The sequence below is a fragment of the Cariama cristata genome, unplaced genomic scaffold, assembly GCF_000690535.1.
Source record: "Cariama cristata isolate BGI_N322 unplaced genomic scaffold, ASM69053v1 scaffold8230, whole genome shotgun sequence".
NCBI classification, from domain to species: domain Eukaryota; kingdom Metazoa; phylum Chordata; class Aves; order Cariamiformes; family Cariamidae; genus Cariama; species Cariama cristata.
This window is the reverse complement of record NW_009596383.1, coordinates 22,038-49,994: the sequence shown is the minus strand read 5'-3', so window position 1 is coordinate 49,994 and position 27,957 is coordinate 22,038. Positions and strand designations below refer to the sequence as shown.

General features: G+C 39.8%; 1 protein-coding gene across 1 annotated transcript in view; it reads right to left on the bottom strand.

Annotated features, from left to right (window-relative positions):
• Nucleotides 1-27,957, bottom strand: part of LOC104166059 (collagen alpha-4(VI) chain-like) — a 50,504-nt gene that overhangs the window by 13,942 nt on the left and 8,605 nt on the right. The window contains 18 exon segments of the mRNA XM_009705870.1: nt 31-81; nt 524-586; nt 2,192-2,254; nt 3,154-3,216; nt 4,039-4,101; nt 9,199-9,234; nt 10,153-10,206; nt 11,292-11,357; nt 12,363-12,425; nt 12,671-12,724; nt 12,959-13,003; nt 15,450-15,476; nt 15,967-16,038; nt 18,359-18,412; nt 21,279-21,371; nt 21,465-21,610; nt 22,139-22,217; nt 25,261-25,612. Coding sequence (XP_009704172.1) covers nt 31-81; nt 524-586; nt 2,192-2,254; nt 3,154-3,216; nt 4,039-4,101; nt 9,199-9,234; nt 10,153-10,206; nt 11,292-11,357; nt 12,363-12,425; nt 12,671-12,724; nt 12,959-13,003; nt 15,450-15,476; nt 15,967-16,038; nt 18,359-18,412; nt 21,279-21,371; nt 21,465-21,610; nt 22,139-22,217; nt 25,261-25,612 — 1,444 coding nt within the window.

Sequence of the window (27,957 nt, the reverse complement as noted above, 5' to 3'; positions counted from 1 at the left end):
CTGTGAGACATCCTGACTCTAAGCACTCACCTTTGCTCCTTTGCTTCCTTCAGGACCATGAGCATCTCTGCCATCCATGCCCTGCATAGGTTGAATACAGCATGAGTTAGTTTTTAATAGAGGATTAGATTTACATCCAATTCCATTTTGGAATAAAGATGGCCCATTACAACGAGGTGCCCAGGCTGCTAAGACTGATAAAGTAGGACAAGCTATCCTAACACAGTCTAAAAACAGTAGCAAATGGCGGCAAAAATCTCTAGAGAGAAAACAAGGATTAGGGCCACAGTTCCTCTCCACTATGTGCCCTATCTCTAGCATATTGTCTCTCTCCTAGAGAACCTGAGGGGAAAGATATTCTCCCGGGCTCACAAGGAACCTGGTGTCCATAAGGAAACTGAGATCCAAATGTGAAATAATGTTAATTGTATCAAATACAGAAAATAGAAGCGAATGAACTGTACTGATTCAGCTGGATGGGTATTAAACTACAGGGGCCCTGAATTAGGGCAGAAAGACTCACAGGCATGCCTCTTTGTCCAGCTGGCCCCACTGGGCCCTTCTCTCCAGGGTCACCAGGTTCACCCTGTTAAAATTGAAACATAAAAGGCATTAGTTTGGCTCATTCAGGAGAATTCTTCTTTCTGAAATGAAAACTTGTCTGCTAGACTAAAGTGTGCTTATACATTTTATAGACTACTTGATGTCAATCGAAAGCATTCCATTATAGACCATGTTTCTTGGAAGGTTCCTTGCAGTGGAACCAGAAAGTACTTGGCAAATCAGAATACGCTGAGCATTCACACAGCTAAACCCCAGATGCCTTTGTTCTGTAAAACTCCCATTGTTATACAGAATTACCAGCGAAAAGAGTGTTTTCTGGAAAAATTTCTGTTAATGGAGGCAGAACATAGCCTAGAATTCTACCAGCCTGAAGCATCTGCTGACAGCAGATGATATTTCTCAGCCAGGCTGTCTGCACTGTGCTCTTAGTCCTCTTGCAAGTTTTCTTTTCATCAGTTCCTTTTTTGGTTTTCACTTTCTTAATGAAGTTTCTTCTAACAAGAGCTCCAATATTAAACAGCACAAAACCAGACTGAGAAAATGGAATGTATGAAGGATTAAATTCCTATGTCTCTTCCCAATTTTTGTGACTGTTTCACTGTATGTTTCCAGTGGTTCTTTTCATAGCAGCACTTTGACCTTCTGATACGTTTCTGTCACTTAATGTAATAACATACTGAATATAATAACCCTTCAAAGAGATTGAAAGGCTTAGCTAACTAGTATTATTTACGCCTTTCAGTTTCAAAGATGCAACAACACCTAACATGAGTTATTTTTATCAAGCCTTCCATATCAATGCACATTAATGAAAGGAAAGTAAGGGATAACATTTATTCTAAGTGAATCACAATGTGGACAACCGATTAGTATAAGCCTTTCTGTTTAACTTCATGTTGACTCAGTTTTTCTCAACATATTCATTCCTGTATAACAGACATCGTAACAGTCAAGGTTCCTTGGACTAGCCAGTAATCTTTAGAACAAAAAGGTTAAAATAAGCAGCTAAGCTTCACTGAACTGGGAAGTTCAGATTAGATACTAAGAAAAGGTTCTTCACTGAGAGGGTGGTCGGTCACTGGCACAGGCTCCCCAGGGAAGTGGTCATGGCATCAAGCCTGTCAGAGTTCAAGGAGCATCCAGACGATGCCCTTAGTCATATGGTTTAATTTTAGGTAGTCCTGCGAGGACGTGGGATTGCAGTGGATGGACTTGATGATCCTCATGGGTCCCTTTCAACTTGAGATACTCTATGATTCTATGACTAACGGGTACAGATTTTCAATGGATTGGACAGATTCTAGGAAACATAAAAAAGCTTAAGGGTCAGGACTGCCTTATCGCTACTGCACTTCGTGAGAAGCCAGGCCCCACTGAGAACCATGACCACAACAGCAATGAGAACAGCAGCCATGGCTACACTAAAAACTTCTTAGTAGAGCTCTGACACCTGTTACCTTGAACACATCCCTTGCCTTCCCATGCAATCTAAAAATGTCTACAAACCTTAACATTCTTCACATGTTCCATAAGAACAACACAAGTGTTAGTTCATGCTTCTTCAGTCAGATTGGCGAATGAATTATATTGCTAGATTGCTGCAATTAAGTACCTTAAAAATCTTTACCTTTGGTCCTTTTGCACCTAATTTCCCAACAGAGCCAGGTGGACCTGGGGCCCCGAGACTAGCCTGTAATCAGAAGTATCAGTTAAAAGGTGCACAATGAAGAAATCAAGGGCTTATTGCATTCAAGGATTCATTGCCACTTGAAATTATTACAGAATCTGTATAAATATTAACACATTAAAAGGCTTTTGAGGACCACAGTAAGTTACTGGTCAAGTTATCATTCCAGTTATTTCCTGTTTTCTGTAAAACTGCTTTAAAATTCTCAAAATGTTATTCAGTATGGCATGAACGTTATTTTCTCTCCACATAGATACCTAGTGAAAACATGCATATGTGCAAACCCAATATGAATATGTATTTACACACATACACATGGGTGTGTAAGCATGATCATCATTACATAACTGAAGCAGATGGCCAAGGTTGACAGAGTAGTACATTCTTGTCCTGAGTTACAATGGTGTAATTCCAGAATAAGAACCCCAAAATCAACAGCATCACACAGCTGAGAAGATAGCAGGCAGTGCTCAATAGTTACAACCTCATCATATCCTAGCATTAAATGTCACAGGCCATACTTTAATGAAACCACTGACATTTATCTAACTTTGCCCTCTACTACACCACTGTACATGTGTATTTATACGTGCTGCAAGCCACTCTTTTAGTCCTGATACTATAGAACCAAGAGTGGAATCTAGAGCTAAGACTTTTCACTGCAATCATGCAAAAACTTAGTAACACTGAAGTTCACTCCCTATTCACTCACCTAAACTTATTTTCAAGGCTGTTATTGTATCATATGAGGCTGAAAATCAGTTTCCTTAAGTACTATACTGAAAAATCTTCAGTTCCCTCTTTCCATAAGTTTTTAAAATATTCTTTATAAGAACAATATCAACACTGAGAATGAAAAGCCCTAATGAGTGTACAGTAGGAATATATTATTTAAAGCTAACCAGAGGGCCTGGCATGCCTTGTGGTCCTGGAGGTCCTCTGATCCCTTGTAGTCCTCTCGGGCCCTGATATAAAAAAGATATGGGGGGGAAAAAAAAAGTCAGTTCAATGTTGATAGCCTTTCAATGAAGATGAGATTGCTGCAATGACCAAAATCCAAGTGCTTGTTTCACAAGCCTTAATGCACAGGTGAAACTTCTGGCTGTTTAGTTGTAAGGATTTGCCTGTGTGAAGCAGCCGAGATGGTCGCTGCCTGAGGGTTGTATTCAGAGAGCCACTGAAGTGTCTAAGATAGCCCTAAGTAAACCACTATCAAGTAGGCACACTTTCTCCAGATGCCTATATCTTAAAGAGCGTCTTTAGAGCATCTAAGAGCATCTTAAAACTAGAAGCTACTGTAAGCAGTCTACCACCATAATTCTCTTCAGAATGACTCCATCAAATTTTTAAAACGCAAAGCTTTCCTCATTGGTTTTGTCAATTGGTATAGCATTTTCATTATTTTAAGTGACTCTAGAAATACAGTACATTCAAATATGCAATAGATTTTATGTACTTATTGCTAGCAATTTCTTATGAATTCATTTTGAAGATATCTGCTTGATAATATCCTTTAAGCTAGAGATGTTTTGGTTAAATTATTTATTTCTGCTATTCACCTTCCTCTTTTCATTACATTAGAAGCTACACCCACATAAACAGAAAGAGAAACTTGCCACATTTAATTCCTCAGGGTTACAGAGGAGATTTGACAAGGAAGAATCTTACTCATAATATTCATCAGTTGAAGTAAACAAAGCATTCCAAAAGAAAAACAAAGGATCAAGACTGACAACTCATCTTTTCCACAGCTAATGTAAAACCAACTCAGAAGTTCTTTTAGTTACCTGCGGGCCTGGAAGACCAGAGTCTCCTGGGTAACCCGCTTCCCCCAGATCTCCTTGCTCACCCTGCCAGAACAAAACCAAAAAAAATCAACCATCAAACCAAACCAATAAACACTTGTCATGTGTACCCCAACAGATAATATTTTCCTATCCGTACAGAGTATCAGCTGATAGAATGTTTTTCAATGCTCCCAGACAGCTTTCAAGCAGTTTCAAATTTCCTTTGAAGAAAGCTCAATCAAAAAGCAAAAGAGTTGAGATGTTTAGGGTGTGTGATGAATATAAAAGCTGCAGCGCAAGAGGTCAGTTCTATATGCTTTGCATTTTGCTAAGTGCATTTTACAGCACAGTCTCAGCAATATTCCTGCATTCCCCTTGTCCACAGCAGAGACCATGAGAAGTCAAAGCCAGGGCTACAAGGGCAGTTCCTCTTCACCGTTATCCACGGAAAACTACTCTGAGGGGGAACCATGACTTCACAATTCATCCTAGAATTAGATGTCTTTATACTCCCCATCTTTCACTCTGGCTACTCAGTGAGGCAAGTCAAATCTTCCTTGATGATGGAAAAACACAAACAAACCAAACAACCTTGTCCAGCTCCCACCTACATAAAGTTGCCATCTGAGGATGAGTCAGTTTAGCTGACATCTATAAGAAATATTTGCTGTCTGCTGGATTGAGTAACAAGTGGTAATTAGCACCAAGATATTCCAAGTCTTGCAGATCTCCTTTCACTGGAGAAATTATAAACATGTGTCTGCAGATTCTCAAAAAACAGATGGTTCTGGAAAGAATCTCCTGAGGAAAATTGCATTCCAAAGGCTGAACTTCCATTCTCCACCTTACGAATGAAATGAAAGATAACAATAGCAAAAAAAAAAACAACTAAAAAAAGCATTTAAGCAAGCTTATTTGTAGCCAGAGTAACAATACTGTAACATGGAACATCAGTTAGTAGACTGATGCCAGACTTAAGTCAGCTGTAAAAAAATCAAATAGAAATAGATTTCCACAAAAATCACTTTGACTGCAATGAAAATGGACAAATCTCTTAGGCACACTCTACTAGAATCCAAAACCAGCAGGAAGTTTTCAGCTACTTAAATTAACTTTGACTCAATCCCAGAAGAGGTGTTGTTCTTTTCTTTTTCCCCCTTTTCCTTTTCCTCTCTCTCATGCTTTCCTTTAGTTTATTCTCCTTTCTGTCTTCACTCTTACAGTGCTGTTCTTGTCTGTGACAAACACCTCTCTGATGCTACACCACACCTTCTGTTCCTTCTGCTCACTACTTCTGACTGTTAAGAATGGCAAGCTGTGCATCTGTGTGTTTTTTTTTTTTAAACTATTTCAAAAAGTTAGTTTCCCTTCTATCATGAAAAGCAACAGATAACTAGAAGTCCTGGGAAACTGTCCTTTTCAGGACATGGTGAAAAGTGGTGTGTTCATGCTGACTGCAAGGGAAGATAACAACTTTGTTGACGAGGGTGTTAGTTCAGTGTCTTTTATTAACTGCTAAACCTAGTACAAGTCCTTAGGCATTAGCTAGGTGAATTCTGGCTCACGGTCTGCAATTTCATTATTTGTCCCTGAGTACACCACCGCTAATATCTATTTTCATCTGAAAGAGGGACTCATTTCCATTCCATTCCAGCACAAAGCCTTCCTCTTCCAGAAGGACTGGCCAAATCATATTTCCTTACAGAGTCAGATCCTCTGTTCCACAGAAAGGCCCTTGAAGACCCTGCAAACATTACGACTACACAGTTCTGCTTCTTCTGCCCAAGGACACCAGGAAGCCTGCACAGTGAAGTTCTTGTACCTCGTGTTGATACAGCTATGCCTTGTGGCAGCTTTGCAAGACCCTGCCATGCAAGAGATCTCGGTGGAAGGGCACAAGACTCAAAATCTCACCCATGGATGGATGCCAGTGTCATATTGCAGGGTTTACTGTTCCATCTAGTTCCTCCAGGAGATGTGGAAGACAGAAGAGGGTAATTCTCTTTGCCATTTGCTTTTTACACCTCTTCCATGAACAGGTTATTTACATAAGATGTGCTCTGAACATGGGTTGGGACCTAGGTTTTAGTGCCTACTGATCCATGCAAATGTTTCCTGTCACACTTTCAGAAGTCAAAGCTGGTCATCAAGTACTTAAATTAAAACAGTTTGGAAGTTCTCTGTTGCTCTGAGGTTCAGTCATCTCTCTTGTTCCCCGCCATATTACAAAAGGCTGGCCTCATCACTGGGGGAGAGGGCCCCCATGGAGATGAAAAGGGTTGTCTCAAAAGGTTCAACTAATTCTGTACTCTGTGATTTTACTAAACAAGTTGTGAACATTTTTATTTCCTAACCACATCAGAGGTCTTGTGCTTGTTAGTACAACAAAAATAAGGTACAAATCCATTTCCACAGACTTCAGTTTTTGTCCTGTTACCCTCATAGCTCACTTGGACTCTTTCTTTCTGCTGGTACCTGACAGAAAAATGCAAACAAAGGTTTTTAGAGTTCAGCAGCAATCAAATGGGAAAAAATAGCAAGCACGAAGTTACATAATCACTTAAGAAATGGATTTCTGAGCTATTAAACAAGAATTTGAATAATTAAGAGGCAGGCTTGATGAATATTGTTCAATATTTTAATCTAAAATGTCTGCGTAAACCCTGTAAAGAATTTCTGAGATAGAAATAGGAAACAGTAACTATAAAATGCTTGTATTCATTCAAGTTATACTTATCCCTGTGAGTAGCCAAAGCATGGTGCTTTCCCGCTACTAGTGGATAGTATCAAAATTTTCCAGAGTCTATTCCTATCTGCGCTACCCCACATAGTGAAAATTCTGATTCGCAAAGTGAAATCCAGATTGAGATTTTCAGAAACCAGATGGGGCAAAGGTTTCAGCACAAGGCCTACCTGTGTATTACACGAAGCTGGGATGTGACTGGACTGTAGTGTGGGGAACTTGCAGGACTCTGACTTCTGTCATTTCCCAGTGAAAAATTAATTTGAATCAGCTTCATCAGTAAAATCAGTAATGATTTTAAAAAATATTAAAAAAAAATAAATCAGTAAAATCTGGAATAATCAGTCAGCTTTGACTCAGCTTAAACAGTAAAAAAAAAAAACCTGTGTTACCTGGTAGCAGCACACAGGAAGACAGTAATAAAGGTATAGCAGAACTTCACTCTTTCAACAGGAGAGGGACAGGAAGCCCCAAAATGAGAGTCAATTCAAACACTGTGCTGCTGAAGAAATATTACTACCATAAAAGACACCCTACCCCTCCCAGTAGCCTTTTTCCTTTGCTGAAACTTACGTTCTATATTGCCTCATTATGGTTATTCTCACTGTTATTTATTAACATTTTACACTTGGCCTTCAGCTTAAATGCTCGTTGCTGTTGCAGAAAAAGCACTCAATCCATGCAAAAGTTTCACAAAAAATCATCAACCTTTTGTCAAATTAAGAACACAGAAAGCACTTCGATTTTACACACCACATCCACAATTAAAAACATGAGAAACGTATCAAACTGAGCAAACTGTTACCAGGTGTCATCTAACAGTATGTTTTGTACAGGCCAAACACTTTCATACTGTGAACTCTGATAAAAGAATCTGGGCTTTGGCACAGACTTTGAAACAATTGCTACTTGAGGACTGAGACAAAGAGTTCATGCACTGCATCCTGTCTCCTCTTTGATACTAGGACTGCACTGGAATTGCACGACTATGACTTGGAAAGAAGAGATGGGGTAAAGCTGGTCTGAATTTTACCCTGACAGTCCTTGTGAGTGAAGAGTTGCACAGAACCACCTCTACTCAAAATGCTGGTTTGCACATTTATTCAGAAGCTACATTCCCCAGACTTCAACACAGGGCAGGACTTCAAGACATATTCCATCCTGCAGGTACAGTGTCATACACGAAATTGTGATGTTGCCCTGGGTTTATATGCACCAAGATAAAAGGGAAATGCTATACGAAGGCATATACCATCTTCCTTTATCTCTGTTAGCAACTCCGCAGAGAGATTGGGTCGAATGTGAACTGCTTGTGCTAGAGCAGTGCGTTTCCTCGAATGATCATATAACCTATACTTGAAAAAGCAAGTAATAGGATAGAGATAAGGGATACATCTTGCCAGCAGATGTATGGGAGTCATGGGTTTAGATGTTCTTATAGACTCCTGCCAGGGTAATGGACAAAGGGAAATGTTTGTTTACCCTGTCCTAAAAAAAGAAAGAAATCTGAGTCTTCTCAGGTTGACAGAATTTAACTTTTACTTGCACTAATCCACTCTTGAATATAGCTGCTTTCAGATTTGCTTTGATAACTGTATTTTGTAATTTATACCCTGTGACAAACAAGCTTTCTTTTCCCAGAACATTATCTAAAACTTCATTTAAGAGAATGGCAACGATGTTTTTATGAATTACATCTGAGGGAAGTTTCCTTTCATTGAGGCTCCATAGGGTATACGTCTAGGAAAACCAAGGCTACCACCTAACAATGACAGGAGAGAATTTTCCACCAGATCATATCTGGTATGATCAGTCAGCATGCGTTGGTGTTGACATATTCCTTACATCCTATACAAGGATTCAAACTACACTATATTCTTTTACACATCTACTTGGGAAATCAAATTGTTTTCAAAATCTTGATTCTTTTATATGCTTTGAGCCAATTTTCAGAGCTGCAGTTAACACTGTTTATGTTGTAGTAAAGCATCGTTTAGAACTTGCCTTAATTTTGTCTCTGTTGCATATGCACACCATGAATATATCCGTATGCATGCAGCAAAGGAGGAAAAAACTGTCAGACTTTTGGCCTTATGCTTGGAATGCATCCTGACTACTCACTCCCATCATCTTTAGCAACAGTTTCTTCTCTATTTACATTCCCACATTTGCCTTAATAATAAAAGTAACTGTCCTTTTATCTCAATGGAAGCTCCTTTCCAATTCTAAATCCTCCAAGTCAGGAGGGCCTCTGGTACATCCACCTGAGATCCAAGGGCTGCCTTGGCTTGAAATAAGACTTTTGATTGTTAAGCACTTGTGTCTTGGATCACACTGAAATTTCTCCCTTAAGAGGAGCAAATGCTCAGGCTGGACATGCAGCTGCATATAGATAGGTAGCAGCATCAGCCACTCACCTTGATACCTGGAGGGCCTCTTCGACCTGCTGCACCCTAGGAAGGAGTGGCATGAGAGACTACATTAAGAACACGGAGCAATATGTGAAACAACAGCTTCTAATAAAATACAGCATACATACAATCCCATCAAATACAGCTTATAGAAAGCAGAGATTGTTTAGAAAGCAAGGTTTAAGATAAAAGAATGGATTTGGGACAGAAATTCTTACACAAGTAAGCCTTATGAAAAAAAAGGCTTTAGACCCTTAGTGAGTGCAGACAGAAGGTATCTCAACAAAATTCTGGAAAACATCTTCTCAGTCAGTTGGCCCTTGACTAAAATAAAGAGAACAAGAGCCTCCTTCTCTCCCTCTGAGCTAAGAGGTCTGCACCACTTCCCTCTGCACACTACTCAGGTGCAACTCATATTGCTAGAGGTCTTTAGGTTGTTTCTGCAGCCTGACTGAGGAGCGATCATCATCCCAGACTTTGGCATTAGGTACCTTTCTGACAGACTAGAGGATGTGCCTTCATAAGTTCCAGTCTCCAGTGGATTAAAAAGAGCAGCTTTTTGCCAGTGAGATTATATATAGGCTTGAATAGGCATATGGAACTTCTAGTCAAAGGGAGGAAGAAAGGATAGATTTATCTATGGTGAAATTATGAAGCAATTACGGCTCACAGAAAAGATTGCATTGAGTTTAAGGCTGGTGACTTCACATGAATCAGACCTGAAATTAACAGGACAGCAAACTCCTGACTTCAAAAAAAACCCAAAACACCTTGCAATACACATAAGCTACTAAATTTGAAGCCAAGTATGTTTCATTATGAAAATTTTAGAAGATTTTTGTTCCCTCTCATTGCAGGAGTTTTAAGTGTAGGATAAAAGGAAGAAGAGAAAAACTGGTTTTCTCAATGGGGACCCTGTTGTATCAGTTACTTCCACCCTGTATTGAGTACTATTCTTACATCAGGCCCAGCACCACCCTGCTCTCCTTGGAGTCCATGTGGTCCTGGGTCTCCCTGCAAAACAAAGTAATGAACAAGCTCTTTAAATAATCTGGCTTTTTCTTGTACTTACACATTCTTCTTTGTACGTTCCTTCTTTGTTTCTTCTAAGTAATTTCATGCAATCATGCTAAATGATGATTCTTGTTTTCTGTAAATCATTTACAATCAACAATTATAAACCAGAGAGATCATGGTTGCATTGGATTTCCAATCCATCAGTGCCTAACAGCTGATACTTTGTCAAGGTTTTTGTGAAATAATTTTTGTTGACTTTAGCCTTTTAGTTGGACTTCTTAAGATGAGAAAGTTTGACGAGGTTTGTTTCCAAAAAGTCATCAAAACACAATTATTCTCCAAAGACTGACTCGCAGTTTTTCTACTGCTTTCAGCACACTCTACATAGACCCATCTGCACACAACCCTAACTGTTCAGATAGAATCAAACTTCTAAAATGGTGGATTTTTCTCACATGCTGCTCGTTCTCACCCTCTCAAGCTTTCATCTGCTTTCACTTATATACTGCTGTCCAGCTAATTATCATCTTTGCTTATTCTTTCCAAACAAAGTGTGATGGTAAAATGGGCTGTGCTTTTCTGTTCTGTTTCTCTTCTTGCAGTACTGCTCAAACACCTCTTAAAAATTCAGACATCATTATATAAGCACATACCCAGCTCTTCTGTTCTAGATACAGGTCAAAATGGCGTTTATCCACCACCCTGAGGAAATAGCAGTTCCATAGTGAAATGAGTACAGCCTGTTGATACCCAATGCATTTTTCCCAGCATGGTTTCGAACAGTACCTTATAACCCATTACTAGAAGCTTCTCAGGTTAGTGATGTAAACTTGTGGAAGAATAATATATTTATACTAAATCCATATCTTCCCTTAGCTCTATATTATGAGAATATTTCCATAGTCTTTGTTCATCTTTTTGTTTTCTTTTTTACAGTATCAAGCACTTCTCAAAGCTTTCTGTTTTGCAGACATACACTAAAGGCAAAATACAAAATAAAAGAGCTGCTTAGTCACTGGACAGCCAACAGAACTTAGGAATTATGCAAATCCTCTCTCCGTAATATAGAACTACTTGCTTACCTGCCATGCTGGGTTTCCCTTTTCACCCTTAGGACCAGGAACATTATTGCTAGTCCCAGGATCTCCCTGGAAAAGTTAAGCAGAAAGCTTAGCATTTTCTGTGACCACACCTTTAGTACTCTGATTACAGGGGCAGGATATGGAAAAAGGATTAATGAGATTTGTCATTGCAACCAACAAGAAATACAAAGGCTATTTTAAAGTAAGATGCTTGTCAGAACACTATATAGGAAGTTCTGCAAAGTCCAGAAACTTCTTTTGCAAATAGATGAAAAGAAATATTACTAATCGGCAACAAATTAAACCCTGAAAATGTGAAGCTGTTCTGGTTGTTTGCGTACAGTTAACTAAGGTAACTAGTTAGTGAGTTTCAGATGGGGTTACACTAGCATGGAGTTCCATTTGGCCACTTAATGCTAGACACAGATAAAATCCTGATGTCTCAAAGAGGCAAGTTACCATGACACCTCATTATTTTTTTTAATAAGCATTAGAAGACAGGAGTCAACACTATATCTGATTGTTTGGAACAAAGATCTTTGAAATATGTGTGAGAAGACTTAAAGTTGTAATACAAGAAGCGTGGTGTCTCCACTGATATTTTAGTTCTCAGGGACTGCATTTATACAGGGCTCTGGAGCATGCAAGGAAAAAAATGTCGGCATGAAGTAGTAACTTGCCTTTGCATCATTATAAATTGCTAACCAAGAGCCAGTTCACAGGGTTTTCTCGTGATCCAGAAATTCCTCTTTAGGGCGGGAACCACCAGGGAGGACTAAGTAGCTCCAAAAGGAGTTATGTTGCCCATGGTAAAACCAAACAAACATGCAAGGAACAAGCAGGAGACCTGAGGCTTAAACACCTGCTTAAACACCAGCAACATAGCAAAACACACCAGTCCACCTGCATCTAAAGAGTTCAGGACTCCTGGAATATGCCATACTTCTTGCATAGTACTGTACGATCTAGGATTGTGAAAAACTCCTCAAATCACATATATTTCAGGCAGCTCCATCACAAAATCCAGGCACAAATCAGTGCAACCTAACAAAAATGAAGGAATACACTTACATGATCTCCTCTTAGACCAGATTCTCCTCGTTCACCTGGTTCTCCTCTGGGTCCTTTTCTGCCCTAAATTCATAAAAAGAGCACAAACAATTTGGGTACAGGTAGAAACAGTATCTGTGGTAGAGGAAGGCCAGATAAGAGAATGCAGATCTGTTTAAGTCAGTGGAGCTACACTGATTTATAGCAGGAGCCACATCATATTAGAGAACAGGCGGCTATTAAAAACAACTCACAGGCACTACAGATAGTATTGTACTTTGGAAAGATGTTTCCATAAAATCTAAACATTACCATAAAGGACACTTTACCCGTCTTCCTGTGTTGCCTTTCTCTCCAGAAGGTCCAGGAAATCCACATTCTCCCTAGGCTCACAAAGGGAGAAGAAAGAAGAAAAAATTAACGGTTGTTCTTTCTGACAAATGTGGGTCCCAAATTTTTGTCTAACAGAATCCAACTTCAATCAGATATGCAACTCCACACAACAGAATTTCTGTTCAGGCTTAAAGCCCATTCAAAGGCACAAAAATCTGTCCTTGTGAACCCTGAGGCAGGTGTCTTTAATTGCACTGCAACTGCACATTTAAAGCAATGATTACCTGCTCTCCAGCAGTGCCATCAAATCCACTCTCACCATGTTCACCCTGTAGCAATAAGCAAAAAAAAAACCAAACTATTAGCATCAGTCCACTTGCCTCTTTGAGCAAGGGAAGAAGTTTTCTACTTTTGGAAACTTAAATAAGATTGTGGTTTTCAATAGCTAGCAAGAATAATTAAGAATAATAATTATAACTAGGAAATAGTAATTCTGATTTTTAATGAATTATTAACTTTTAAAACAATCCATAGTTAAAAACTCTTAATAAGAACAATTGTTATTAAAACTACAGATCTTCCTCAGGATTTCAGTTCTGCTTTTCCATCTGTTAGTTTCAAATCTTTTTCCCAACTGCAGCACCTTCAAAATCTAGATATATTCCAAAATGTAACTATTAGTATCTGATCCAACATGCTGCCAATCTTGTAATTCTGGTGTCAACCATCATATGTGTTTGTATTGTCCTGTTTTGGGGGTTTTTTTGATAATTTTATACCGTGAACGGTATACTGAAAAGCTAGAAAGAACAACCATCATAAAAACAATTACAGAAGACTGATCTTAGGCTTCAGGACTTGTTAAAGAAACTTCATTACTGTTTCAGCAATGTGATAAACAGCAGTCACATTCCCATTCAAACACACACTGCTCTCCTCTTTGTCCGCAATAACGACATCACCATATCGACCATTTTCTCATAAAACACCCATCCCAACCTTAGAGAGTCTGCAGTGTTAACTTGTTGTTCAGCTGAAGAGTGAGGCTTCTGAATAGAGTTACAACTGTGAGAACTTTATTTCCTTTAGGTATGCTTCACAGTATTTCAGACCTGGCCAAATAATACACAATTTTTAAAGGATATTTTGAAGTGGTTCTTCCCTCTTTCTTTACTAGAATAAAAATGAAGGAATTCACTGTGATGTTTTTATTTGCAGTAAGAAATGAAATTAGCAAAGACCACTACCCTGAAAGCTGAAAGGATATTCAACAAATCACTGAAAGTGGCACAAGAGCATGTTGTAAATGCTAGCTAAACCAACAGGAGCTTCACTCTGATAGGGACTACAGATACAATTGCTTTGTAGGTTTTGATGCTAAATTGACTTTACAAAACCACCTAGTTAAAGCTTCTGAGGAAAATTTTCATTTATTTACAACAGTTTTGTACATACTATGAGGAAAAAAAAGAGATGGCTGTATATTTTGGTAAGATTAATATATCACGAACAAGAATTTATTGAATAAGTATTCCAGAAAAACTTTGAGCACTAGGTAAGCAATCATTACTTTTATTCTAGCCTTAATTTTTCCCTCACTCATATCCTACCTCAGAAAACCTGAGCCAAACTTTGTAGTACTAAATAGTCAATATTCAGTATTACCTTTGTTTCTCCAAACAGCTGTACTAAAATGGCTTGCAGACTTCAGTAAACTGCCTCATTCTTAGTAAGTCAGCAGTATTCAATCGCATTTTTTTTATGTGCTGAAAGTCTCATATTTTTAGTTAAAATAAAATTAGTGGATATAATGACACAACATAATGAAGACATTCACATATTCATTGAATTTCAGTAGGGTTTGTGCTCTTGATAAGTCCTACTATACAATTCAACTTGGAATCAGATGTTTTGGTTATTTAAAGGAGGACAAATTACTTCAGGGAACAGAGCAGAAAATGGAAAAGGGAAGAAAAACACATGGGAGGATTAAAAAAGTCAGTACAGAGCAGTACTTTAAATAGAGCTGAGGTATCAGAAACATTTTCTGAACTTTCTCACATGTACAGCTGCTCAGGTTTGGAAACAAGTATCTTCTGAGTCTTTGAGGCTCCTAAATCTTTTCTAGGAGTGGTTTTGTATCAAAGCACCTGATACAATTTGAATTTCTTTTTAGTTGCTTTAGCCTGGGAACTAATATTGCCGTTATAGATCATTGGCTTCACATTTTATTAATGAATTGGTGACAATATCTGTTTGACGAACAGGTATGTTTGAAAGGTTAAATAAGCAGAGTTGCAAGATCAGTGGATGACAAAAACAGCTGAAGAGAAGTTTGGATATTGAAAAAAGTGTCAATTCAGTGAAAATGCTGTCCAAATCCGCAATAAGTATTAGTCACAATCTTTTTTCCCCCTTTCTGCTCTGCTTCCTCAACAATTAGAATACAAGATTTAGCTGACCAGAATTACCACCTTGACAGACCATTAAAATAGCCAGTAAATAAATTCCTTTCCTGTCAATTAGACTAAATCAACCATGACTGCAACCACACTAAAAATACAAGACCGCTGTTTTTTAATAATGTGATACCTAATAGCTCACTTAAATCCATTCTTATAAAACCACAGCAAAAGCACATTAAATAAAAATACTCTGAAGTTTTTACACTGTTTTCCTTCCTTGTTGATATTTTCATCTTACAAGGTAACATGAACTTAAAAGGAAGCAGAACACTGTTCTCAAAGAAAATTGATCAAACATGAAAACACATACCTGACTTCCTCTATAGCCTCTGGCCCCCTGAAATTGATAATAAACATAGATGAAATTTGGTAAAAGTATTTTTATTGAGCTTGATAAGCAGGGCACAATAGCTTGTTGTGCAGAGACATGCTGGGATCAATATTCGTAGTCTCTACTGTAAAACCCCTTATTGCCACATATGGGATTGCCCCCTTTCCTGTGGGAAGACAGTACAGTCTTCATTTTCATTCCCATTCTGTGAAGCTTTATAGCTTTACCTAAGGGCAGTCTGGAGTTGGTGTTGGAAAAGTCACAGTGGAAAAATCACTGACAAGTTCCTGAGTCAGCAAACTGCTTAGCCCTTTGACCGTGTTTCAGTTGCACAAAGTACCTCTCAAAAGGAGACAGCAAAAATTATCTGTTATTCGTACAGCTGGGTCTTGCTGCCCATCCACGCTTGAGGAAGAGACCACAGGGATTTGTCCTCAGTACAGAAAACAGGTTTGTGGGAAATAAATTAGGAAATGCTTCAAAATTACATACTTGCCTTATGGCCTTGGGGACCTGGACATCCCCTGTCTCCCTGAGTCCCATTGAAACCAGCTGGGCCTCTCTCCCCCTAAGAAAGAAAACAGAATGTTCAAACTCATCCATACAATGATGGCTACTGGTTAAGTCATCATATAAGATTAAAGCAAAACACAATTATATCACCATGCACTGCACTAAGGACAAATGGAAGTCACCTGGAAATTTTCATATTGGCTGTAAGAGAACAGTCAATTACTAGTCTGAGTTGCACTTGCTCTCACTATCATGGCATGTTTTAGACTGCACTACCGATCTCTGACGGAAATCTCTGTACTTGAAGGTAGGCCTTTTGGTGGGTTGTTTTTTAACTGAATATTGAATGACTGTCCTCTAGTCACTGATGGCTGAAGACTTCTATTCCAGGTGTGTTAAGATGGAAGTTCTAAAGAAAATTGGAAAGAGAGCAGCATTTCCCAGCAGATCCTCTTAAAACTGCTGTCTAAAAAGGTAAACAATGCCAAGAAAAATGAGAACAAACACATAGTAAACATGAGAGTGCCTGTACTACCATGCAAAAGCGAAGATAAACTTGAAGTGCCTAAAATCAGAAGAACAAAGACCATTCTCTTTCTTTTCTCATCTTTAAAGAAAAGCCTCTCTCTAAACTAGCAAAAAAAGCAACATGAACCACATTCTAGATTAAGTTAGACAATGATGCCACGGAACCACACCACAACATGTAAAAATGGAAGTTTAAACATTTTGGCCTGGCTGCGTTGCCTGTGTGAAACCTTAAGCCTAATTGCTGAGCTGAGTACTACACCATGATAAACCAAAACTGTCCAGCATTATCTCGTCAACCTCCTTTCCTTGCGGCATCTTCTGTAGTATATTATCAGCAGTCCGCTTTGTGCTGTGTATTTACTACATTCAACTGTTTTGGATGCTTCAAATTCTTATCTTGTGGAATAAATTTTAGCCTTTAGCAAGGAAAATTTACAACATCAAAGTCACTTGTAGACTCCACATGCAGAGATGGAGAAAGTTTCTGAAAGTGTGGACATGACTTCTCATCCTTCCACAGTAAAGAAATGGAAAACGAAGGGCTCAGAAATTCAGAAACAAGACTTCTGTAATTTATCTGTTATGGAAGATTATTCTGGATACTCAGAAGGTCAAAAATAGAAATTCTATTTTTCATACACAAAAACAAATTCAAAATTGTTTTCATCCCTTCACCACTTCAAAAAAAGACAAGATTCAGAATCTTTCAAATCAAAATGCTGTAGTGAAAAATCTGGGGCATCCCATATCAATGTGTTCAAAATGTTTCTTATTTTAAAATACCCTCAGTGTTTTAATTTTAATTCCTACATATATCATGTCATTCATATCTGTGAAAGGATGTGAAAATAATTCTATTTCTGAGTAACATAAATATTTTTAAGTCTTTCTGGAAATTGCTTATATGGAATTTTATTCTATCGTTCAGCAAATAAGGCCACCTGAAAAAAAAGATTGTGGAAACTGCTCCAGTAGTTACAGCCAGTGATTTCCAAAGAAATTGTAAAACCACCATCACAATGCACCTCCTTGATAATCCCAGATGACAACTGTTCTTTTCCACTACCGCTTTTCTCTGAATAGACAGTAGGCTTGCCCCAGGCTGCCTCACCAAAGGCAAATTCAGGCTGACCAATCTATGGTGAAAACTGGAATTACTCCAATGTGGATTTTACAGTTATGTACAGAGAGAAATCCTTGGCTGGTTCTTGGTTTGCAGACTTCTCACCTGTATTTAGGAGTAATATTCATGTCATTGGTGCGGTGTTATGAACCTAGTTCTGTGCTTATGGTGCTAAGAAAATTACATCTTACTCTTTGCAGGATTTTTGTTTGTTTGTTTCTAGACAGCAAAAGAGGAAGAAATACTCCTAGTGGGTTGGCCTTTGGCGTATGCACACTATGTTCAAGTTCATGTCAGGAACAGTACACCACAAAGGATTTGCAAATCACCAAAACACACTACAACACTTGGTTTTCTTACCCAGCCATAAGCTAGTCACTCATGCTAAGAAGGGAAGGGATGGGCTTTCTATAAGAACTATCAGCACAGAATCTGGTACAGTCTGTCGCGCAAAGGGAGCGTACGAGTTAGCCGTAAATATGCCACATAAGATGCTGTTGTGTGATTCTTTCTAGTTGACTCTGTTTCTTCATTAGAAGTTATTCCTAACTATGGTGAGATGCAGATGCACAGAGAATCAAGTCCATATATTTACTTTCAGATACATGTTGCATAAACACATTTTAGGTTAAATCGATGAGCCCAGAGTGAATGACTAGGTGCAGACAGGTTCAGGCACCAATCAACAACATCTTAGCAGGAAGGAATAACTTTTACTTACAATCCCACCTTCCTCACCAGGATGGCCAGGAGATCCTCTGTAACCCATACTTCCCTGAAAAACAGAACTTAAGAGATAAGCAACACTCTTCTCCAAGCACACTGGGTTAATTTCTATCAGATTATTTTGCACATGGAGATAGAAAACATTTCCTGAAAATTAGATCTGGTTATCCTGAGGAGGGCAGGCTCCATCAGCTACATTTACACAGATACTCTGCACAGTCCTACATACTTGGCATGGCTGTGAAAAAAAACACAAACAACAATGTTCAATATAAAATTTCGGTATGTTATTTCAGGAAATTGCCTAATGGGTTAACAAAGCTCATTGGACTATTTCATTAAATTAAATATCTTCCTTAGTGATTTGGAAAAAGAAGCATTATACAGTAATGAAATTCTAAGGTGAAATGAAAAATACAAGGAGCTGAAAACTTGTTAGGACAAAGCTATTGCGATACCTTACAAAGACTTTTAGGAATATTGCAACTTTGTGTTTGAAGTCATACAAACCTCATACCCTCAGGGCAAAAACTTGAACAGAGAGAAACTAGAACAAATGGAATTTCTAGGAATTAAAATGAACAAAAGTGAGACATGAATTTGAGCTGCAAAAATATGCTTTTACAATTGTAGGCTGCACAACCCAGATTTCATGTCTGTCTGCAAAACAACTATGTCTGCATTCTGAACACTGTTTTGTCTAAGGACATTAATTTAAGACATTTTAGTAAAATAGAAAAGTGTAAGAAAATCAACAAGAGCAATAGAAAAAAATCAGTAAACTGGTTTATGAATAAATATGAGAAGACTATACTTTTGCTAAGAGATAACCAAAAATTCATTTAACTGCAACCACATAACTGAAAAGCGTGAACTACAGATAAAATTTACTTAGCATGTTACTGGAATAAGTAGAAATAATGGAATGAATAGTAGTCAAACAGAGACCACATATACTAAAAATCTTAATAATGTAGTCTACTAGCATGCTGTAGAAGTGGTGATATCTGTAATATTCAAAAGGCCTAAAACAGACAATATAAAATCTTAAAGGAAATAATGTAAATTAGTACTGTATTGGGTCAGAAGAAACTTCTAGAAGAGGATATTTGAAATAACCAGAAGTACATAAGGATAAGGCTCACACCTAGTGAAGAAGGATTATTTTCTACTCTCAGCTTGTCAGCTGGAAGTTTCTCATTCACAATAGCTAATAAGCCTCTTTGTTAATCAGACTTAATTTTTTGAAATCCCTCTGCATCTTCTGCTGAATTGCTGAAGGAGAGTGCTTAATAACAACCATTTTTAAAAAGAGAAAAAATGAAGACCCAGGGAATTAAGGGTCGGTCAGTCTCACCTCTGTGCCCGGCAAGATCACAGAACAGATCCTCCTGGAAACTATGCTAAGGCCCATGCAAACTAAGGAGGTGATTGGTGACACTCAACATGGCTTCACTAAGGGCAAATCCTGCCTGACAAATTTGGTGGCCTTCTACAACAAGTTTACAGTGTTGGTGGATAAGGGAAGAGCAACTGACATCATCTACCTGGACTTGTGCAAAGCATTTGACACTGTCCCACACAACATCCTTGTCTCTAAATTGGAGAGACAGGGATTTGACAGATGGACCATTCAGTGGCTAAGGAATTGGCTGGGTGGTCGCAGTCAAAAGAGTTGCGGTCAATAGGTCAATGTCCAAGCGGAGACTGGTGATGAGTGGCGTTCCTCAAGGGTTGGTATTGGGACTGGCACTGTTTAACATCTTTGTTGGCGACAGAGACAATGGGATTGAGTGCACCCTCAGCAAGTTTGCCAAAGACACCAAGCCGTGTGGTGGGGTCAACATGAGGGATGGAAGGGATGTCATCCAGAGGGATCTGGACAGGCTGGAGAGGTGGGCCTGTGTGAACCTCATGAAGTTCAACAAGGCCAAGTGCAAGATCCTGCACATGGGTCAGGGCAATCCCAAGCAGCAATACAGGCTGGGTGTAGAAGGGATTGAGAGCAGCCCTGAGGAGAGGGACTTGGGGGTGTTGGTTGATGAGAAGCTCAACATGACCCTGCAATGTGTGCTTGCAGCCCAGAAAGCCAACTGTATCCTGGGCTGCATCCCAAGCAGTGTGACCAGCAGCTCCGAGGGAGGGGATTCTTCCCCTCTGCTCCGCTCTGGTGAGACCCCTCTGCAGTACTGCCTTCAGCTCTGGGGCCCCCAACACAAGAAGGACATGGACCTGTTGGAGCGAGTCCAGAGGAGGCCACGAAGATGACCCGAGGGCTGGAGCACCTCTCCTATGCAGACAGGCTGGGAGATTTGGGGTTATTCAACCTGGAGAAGAGAAGGCTCCGGGGAGACCTTAGAGCAGCCTTCCAGTACCTAAAGGGGCCGACAAGAAAGCTGGGGAGGGACTTTTTACAAGGGCCTGGAGTGATAGGACAAGGGGCAATGGCTTTGAACTGGAAGAGGGAAGATATAGCTGACATATTAGGAAGAAATTCTTCACAATGAGGGTGGTGAGGCAGTGGGACAGGCTACCCAGAGAAGCTGTGGCTTCCCCATCCCTGCAAGCGTTCAAGGCTAGGCTGGATGAAGCTTTGAGCAACCTGGTCTGGTGGAAGGTGTCCCTGTCCATGGCAGGGTGACTGGAACTAGGTGGTCTGTAAGGTCCCTTCCAATCAAACCATTCTATGATTCTGTGATTAATGGCTTTTACATGTACGAATGATTTTCATTACAAAAATACTTTTGCAATAGGAACATACAGCAGAGAAATTATGACATTTCATGTTTCTCCTTCATCTGTCCTAACAGCAGAGGTCATGGACACATGCATGCATGCTCTGAAATACTGCAAAAAATGAAAACACCTTGAAAAATAAAGCAATTCTTAAGTAATGTCTATCTTAGCTCTCCTACCTTCCTTCCAGGACTCCCCTGGCCACCATGATCACCATTTTCTCCAAGGCATTTACAAACAACCTTACAGCATTTCCTTTCTGCAACGGTATCCTAAAAAATGACAAGAAACATTTCATTTATGTATCTTAATCATAAAACAAAGACTGATTTTCCCCCCTTTTGTTATATCACAGAAGGACTTACAAGGTTTCTCTGCAAGGTGTTTGCAATCTCTGCAAATCCAACATTCAGAGGTTCATTGTATCCAAACCCTCTGCCAAACTCTATTTCCCAAAGTTCAGTCAAGTTCTGTGTACTGTCCAGGCCAATCAATAGAAGTTCATCAAGACCTTCAACATAAGCATAGCTTTAAATTAGTGAATGCTTGATCTATATTATTTAGCCAACAATATCATTGTGAATCACAGCAGTTCTCTGAAAGACCTACATTTCATGGCTTCAACACAGCATGTTCAAAGAAGTCAAGCTACTGAGTATAATGTATAAGAGAAATATCCAGACCAGTAATTTTCAAATTAACTTCTCTCCCCAGTCATTAGACCACACTGCCACTCAGTGCCCAAACAGAAGTGTAAAACTTTTTGCCTGCAGAATTCAGAGTTGGGACTAAGCTCTGGTTCTGCATTCATCAGTGAGAGCGGCTGCCCTTAATTGCCTCAGCTGCTAGAGCTGGATTCCAGAAACCAGAACCATCCCAGGCCTTCTGCACCCCAGGCGTGTTTCTGGCATCATCTGCCAACTAGTCACAAGCCATCACGCACACTTGTTCACATGGAGAAACAAATACTCTCCCACTCTCCCAATACATTGGGCCATTGGTAGTAGGAGGCTGGAGCATCAATGCAGTACTGTAATACCTTTAAAGCGAAGTGAGTCAGCTGCTTTTCTGAGATCTTCCAGTGAATCATCCAGCCCATCTGAAAATACTAACAGAACCTGTCAGGAAAGGGAATAATGCCAAGTCAATTGAGAAGAGACTAAAAGTTGAGCCATTGCAGAAAGTACCATTTGTATTGAAAACTGGTTATGAGGTGGTCAAACTGCACTACACAGTGGTAGATCTGAAACATGTGCTGGAAAAAGTGCTGAGGAGCAAGGAGAAAAAAAAAAAAAACACAAAAGCCTCTCTTCCCTTACAGCACTCCCATTTGAGGGATTTGTCTTGCCAACCAGATCATAGCATTGCTACTAATTGTATCTGTCATCTTCTTAGTATGCTAGGTGGAAGTCCAATTCTGCTGTGACTTGTCCACTGAAGAGCTTTCTCTGATGTCAGAAGAGTTCTCCTATATGTGAATGTGGAGAAGAACTTAGAGCAAATAAAACTTTCTCTTTCTGCAAAAGCAGCTCCAGTTGGCTGTCAACTGAGCCACACCAGGAAGTCCATCCTTTCCGGGTCCAATCCTCCCTCCCCCACAGATGCTTATGTCCCCTTGCCCTTTCCACATCGGCAGTACACCCCCCTGCTCCACTCTTCCATATTTTCCCTTGTTAAGACATAAAGCTTAGCTCACATAAGGATGTTAATCCTGACCCTTTGTACTGGCAACATTCTGACCTTTTCTGTCCGAAGAGCTACACTTAAGTCTCTTCCAGGGCTGAGGAAAGCACAATTTCTTACAGTTCCACTCCAAGCTACCAGTCTCTTCCCATTTCTCTTTTCAGCTTCCTCCTTCAAACCAGCAGAAGTCTTCTCAGGCCCCACTCATACAGTGGATTAGGTTTCCCAGAACGAGGTTGCACAGGTAAAGTGCCTCCTGTCTCCAACGGTAAGGGCTTTAAGTCTTCCTAAATTCTCTGACCAAGTGGACAAGCACAGGTAGAGCTCCTTCCCTCTCATCCTTCTTGTTTTACATTCCCTATAGACTGCACAGCTTCAGTCAATGCAAACTCTGTCACTTCCATGAAGGCAAATTTTTCCACAGGTGACAAAAGCAAAATGAAGTGACTGCCACACCAAATATCCCACTTCCGTGCCAAAGCAGCAAGGAGACAAAAATTTAAGAGCAGGCAAAGGTAACTGGTTTTGGTGGTGGCAAGTTTCCAAACATCCAATATGGAGGCACTGGTATGGATTCTACGTTTGCTCAAGCAGAGTGTGACACTGTGGAGAGCTGGACCATGGATGGGTAAACACATCACAGCATGTTAGAAACAACACTGTAGGCCTTGGCCTGATATTTTTTTTCATTGATCTTTTCACTTTAAAAACATGGGGTGTGGTGAATATGGGCTGTTAGTGTGGGTATTATATATGTTTACAAAGCTTTCATTTATATAAAGCTTTTGTTGGAACACATCTCAGTTTTGCTTTGTCAAAAATGCTGGAATTAGGTCCAACTCTTTTGCTTAAAAACAAACAAATAATAAAGAAAAGAAATGCAAACAACAGAGAATTACTATTCCTGATGAGGTTTATAACTAATAATCTTTACAGAACAAGCATGTTATTGCTCAGGATCTCAGTGAGATTAAATTGTGACTTCATGTGCATTCTAAAATCTTGCGTTTTCAATTTCCACATAAACAGGGTCAGAAATTAATATTAATCCACTGGTACAGTGGTGAGATATGCAGTATATTTATTTCTAGTAATAACACATAAGGAGAAAGAAGCCTTACTTAACTCTAATCTTCAACATGGATCTAACAGAATTGGCAATTAGCAGAAAAAAAGCACTGCAATTAGGAGAAAAAACGTTCTGTCTACTGAGGCCCAAAAGAAGCAAAATCATATGTGCTCATGTTCCCTGTTCAGAATAAAATGGCAATTTAAGAAATCTTTGGAAAAAAATAGTATTAAATATGCACCAAATTACAACCTAAATTGGTAAGCCGTATCTATGCAAATGCTGTAAAAAAATAGAATGCCAACTTTCACCTGAAAGCAGGGGAATTCGTAACACTATGGCTTTCTCACCCCACAGCAGATTAAAATTAACATCTTCTAAAAGTTAAAATAAGGTTCATAGAGGAAACCCCCTATATATTTTGCAAGGGCTAACCTGTCCTTCCTCAGTAGGAAGGTCTTCCTGCATGGAGACCTTAGTAAGTGATAATATTCAAACAGCTATTACAGGACATGATCAGTGCTTTACTGAGTGAGTGCCTTATTAAGAATAAACTGACCCTGAAACACTCCAACAAGATCTAACTTCCTTTCACCTAAGTGGAAAGATTCCCCACTCACTTCAGAAGAGATTAGATCAAGCCTTATGCTTCTCCCTTTGCCTGACTTCCAAGATAGATGAATTAACTGCAGCATCTATGCAGATGTTCCTGATCATCAGTTATCCATAAGTAGAACTCAGCTTTGTTATGTGAAATTATTTCAGAAGTAAACTACACAAATAAACTTCTGTAAACAAATTTCTTGGATGATGTTTTCTGTGACTTCTGCTTAGACCTGTCACTATTCTGGACAGAGATTCAGGATCAGGATTCAGAGTTTCCGAAAGAGAACTGTTTCCACTACTCAAAGTACAAAGACATTCCACAGTAGACATAAGAATGTTTTCTGCATGAATACTCGTGCTCATATGTATTAACCCAAACGTTCTGGGTACCATCTCACTGCAGGAGTGCCGAGGGAATCAGAACTGATATACGCAGTTACATCAGGGTGAATGAAAGAACAGGAGGTTCTATATAAATATAGGGAAACACTTTTTACTGGGATGGTGACTAAGCACTGACACAGGTTGCCCAGAGAGGTTGTGGAGTCTCCATTCTTGGAGATACTCAAAAGCCATCTGGACACAGTCCTGGGCAGCCTGCTCTAGTTGACCTTCCTTGAGCAAGGGGTTGGACAAGATGACTTCCAGAGGTTCCTTCCAATCTCAACCATTCTGTGATTCTGTTTATTGGATTCACCAATTCCTGACCTACCTTTTTGCCTCCCTGCAGTACTCGGCATCAGAGTCTGTAAACATCAAATCATGTAATTTTTCCAAAATATATGTTCACACCATTAAGTTACCTTAACTTTAGCAGAGGTCACACTAAAGAACTTCTCCTCAAGTGCCTGTAAGAAGTCTGCATTCAGGTAGGTGTCCACAGTGGTCTGTGCATCTAAGAACTTCTGGATGACCTCTTCATTATAGTCTTCAAAATCAGAGTCAAAGATGAACCGTTTGGTCTGTGCCAATACTTGGAACTTGAAGCTAATGTTGACTGGAGAGCCAGCATTACAGCTGATACTTGGCAGTGATTTCATCTGGAGTAAAAGCTTGGGGAGGAATGTTTGCAATTTCTGTTTCAGAAGCACTGTGGATGGTGGCCGCTTGCGCCTTGAAATATCAATTGCTATGGAAAGATCTATGTCACAATCTGAAAAAAATGTAGAAGAACCAGGAAACTATAAACGTACAGTACCTGTCATCTTGTCTTTTGTCAGAGTCATGGGAGTGGAACAAAATTCAATATGGTAGATTTAACACCAGAAGTCAGAATCAGTGAGACAGGTTTTCCATAAACATAAAACACCATCAGCCCACAAACATAAAACACCATCAGCCCACAAACATAAAACACCATCAGCCCACTAGTTTCAGCTGGGGCTATGCGAACTTGCAGATACTAAGGACTACATAACTGGACATATGTACATACTCAAACTGCAAAACAGGTCACTGTTCTCTAGCTGTCAAATGTCCTCAAAGGGCCTAATCTTGCAAATGTTTCCATGAACTTTGCTACCAACTGAGAATATGCACATGTTCCAATTGCAATGGGAAGCTTCAGGGCTGACTGTGCTTTTTCACTTTGTCACAAGACCGGATGATACATACAAATGTAGAACAACAGGCCAAGGAAACAAATGTGAGAGAAAGTGGCAGCATTACCTACATGCAATGTCATATATCCACTGTAAATAACAGCTGCTGTAAGAAGAGGGCTACCTCAGTTATGGAATTGCTTGTGTAACTCCTGATAATAACAGCAAATACTGCCACGTAGTTAATTCCTCACCCCTCCTCAATCATCTTGCCCTCATTAAGCAGCCAAACCACTTGGTTTATTTCTTCCATACCTTGATTCTTATGTGTCATGCTGAATTTTATCCTGTGCCCCTGGATGCATTATCATCCATTCTTGTAACTCTGCAAGGAAGTCAGAGGCATGCAATCTTATCTGTAAAACAGCACTCTCTAATTTTGGTCCTTCTTCACCCATTGACTCTGAAACACTTACCAAGCACAAGGTTGTTTTCCATGTTTGCCAGTTCGGGCTAGTTCCTATAGACCATTATTCCATAAAAGCTTCATTACAGTTTTCTGGGGTTTCCCTCGCTCATTAAAAAGATGAATGTGTTCAGCTCTTTACCCAAATACATCCAGAAATAATTTAATGTCAGAGTGGCCATCGTTATGTTTCAATATTTTCATTTGCGGTACAAACTGCCCCCTAGAGGGTAGGATTTATTGGTAAGTAGCATGAAAAAATCTTTCAATGTAAAAGGACACATTGAATGAGTTTTTATGGCTAAAAAGTCCAACATTCAAGCCTCAGAGCAACATAAGGAATCTATACAGCTTTTCTGTTTAGTCCACACCAAGAAAAATTTTCTTTTAAACAGTTAAATATACCTATACACCCATATATGTCTACATACACCCCCCTCAGTCATGCCCCTTAGCCAGGTTGTGAGGCTGCACATCTGATTTCAACGTTCACAGAACATCTGTGATGCAAAAGACATAGTCAGTTCAGGGAACAACATTTTTCTAATTGTGAAGGATGTTTCCAATTAAACATTGCCATGAACATAAAATTTATTGGCTATTTGGTTATAAAATGGTCAATGACCTGCTACACCACTTGGACACACACAAGTCCATGGGGCCGGATGGGATCCACCCAAGGGTGCTGAGGGAGCTGGGGGAAGTGCTCACCAAGCCACTTCCCACCATTTATCAGCAGTCCCAGCTAACCAGGCAGGCCCCAGTTGACTGGAGGTTAGCAAATGTGATGCTCATCTCCAAGAAGGGTCAGAAGGAGGATCTGGGGAACTACAGGCCTGTCAGCCTGACCTCAGTGCCAGGGAAGGTTGTGGCGCAGATCATCTTGACTGCCATCACAGAGCATGTACAGGACAACCAGGTAATCAGGCCCAGTCAGCATGGGTTTATGAAAGGCAGGTCCCGCTTGACTAACCTGATCTCCTTCGATGACAAGGTGACCGACTTAGTGGATGAGGGAAAGGCTGTGGATGTCATCTATCTGGACTTTAGCAAAGCCTTGGACATGGTATCCCACAGCATTTTCCGGGAGAAACTGGCTGCTCACAGCTTGGACAGGCTTGTTTTTCGCTGGGTGAAAAATTGGCTGGGCCCAGAAAGTGGTGGTGAATGGAGTTAAATCCAGTTGGCGGTCAGTCACAAGTGGTGTTCCCTAGGGCTCGGTATTGGGGTCAGTTCGGTTTAATGTCTTCATCGATGATCTGGACAGGGGGATCGAGTGCACCTTCAGTCAGTTTGCAGATGACAACAAGTTGGACAGGAGCGTTGATCTGCGGGAGAGTAGGAACGCTCTACAGAGGGATCTGGACAGGCTGGATCGATGGGCCGAGACCAACTGTATGACGTTCAACAAGAACAAGTGCCGGGTCCTGCACTTGGGTCACAACAACCCCATGCAACGCTACAGGCTTGGGGACGAGTGGCTGGAAAGCTGC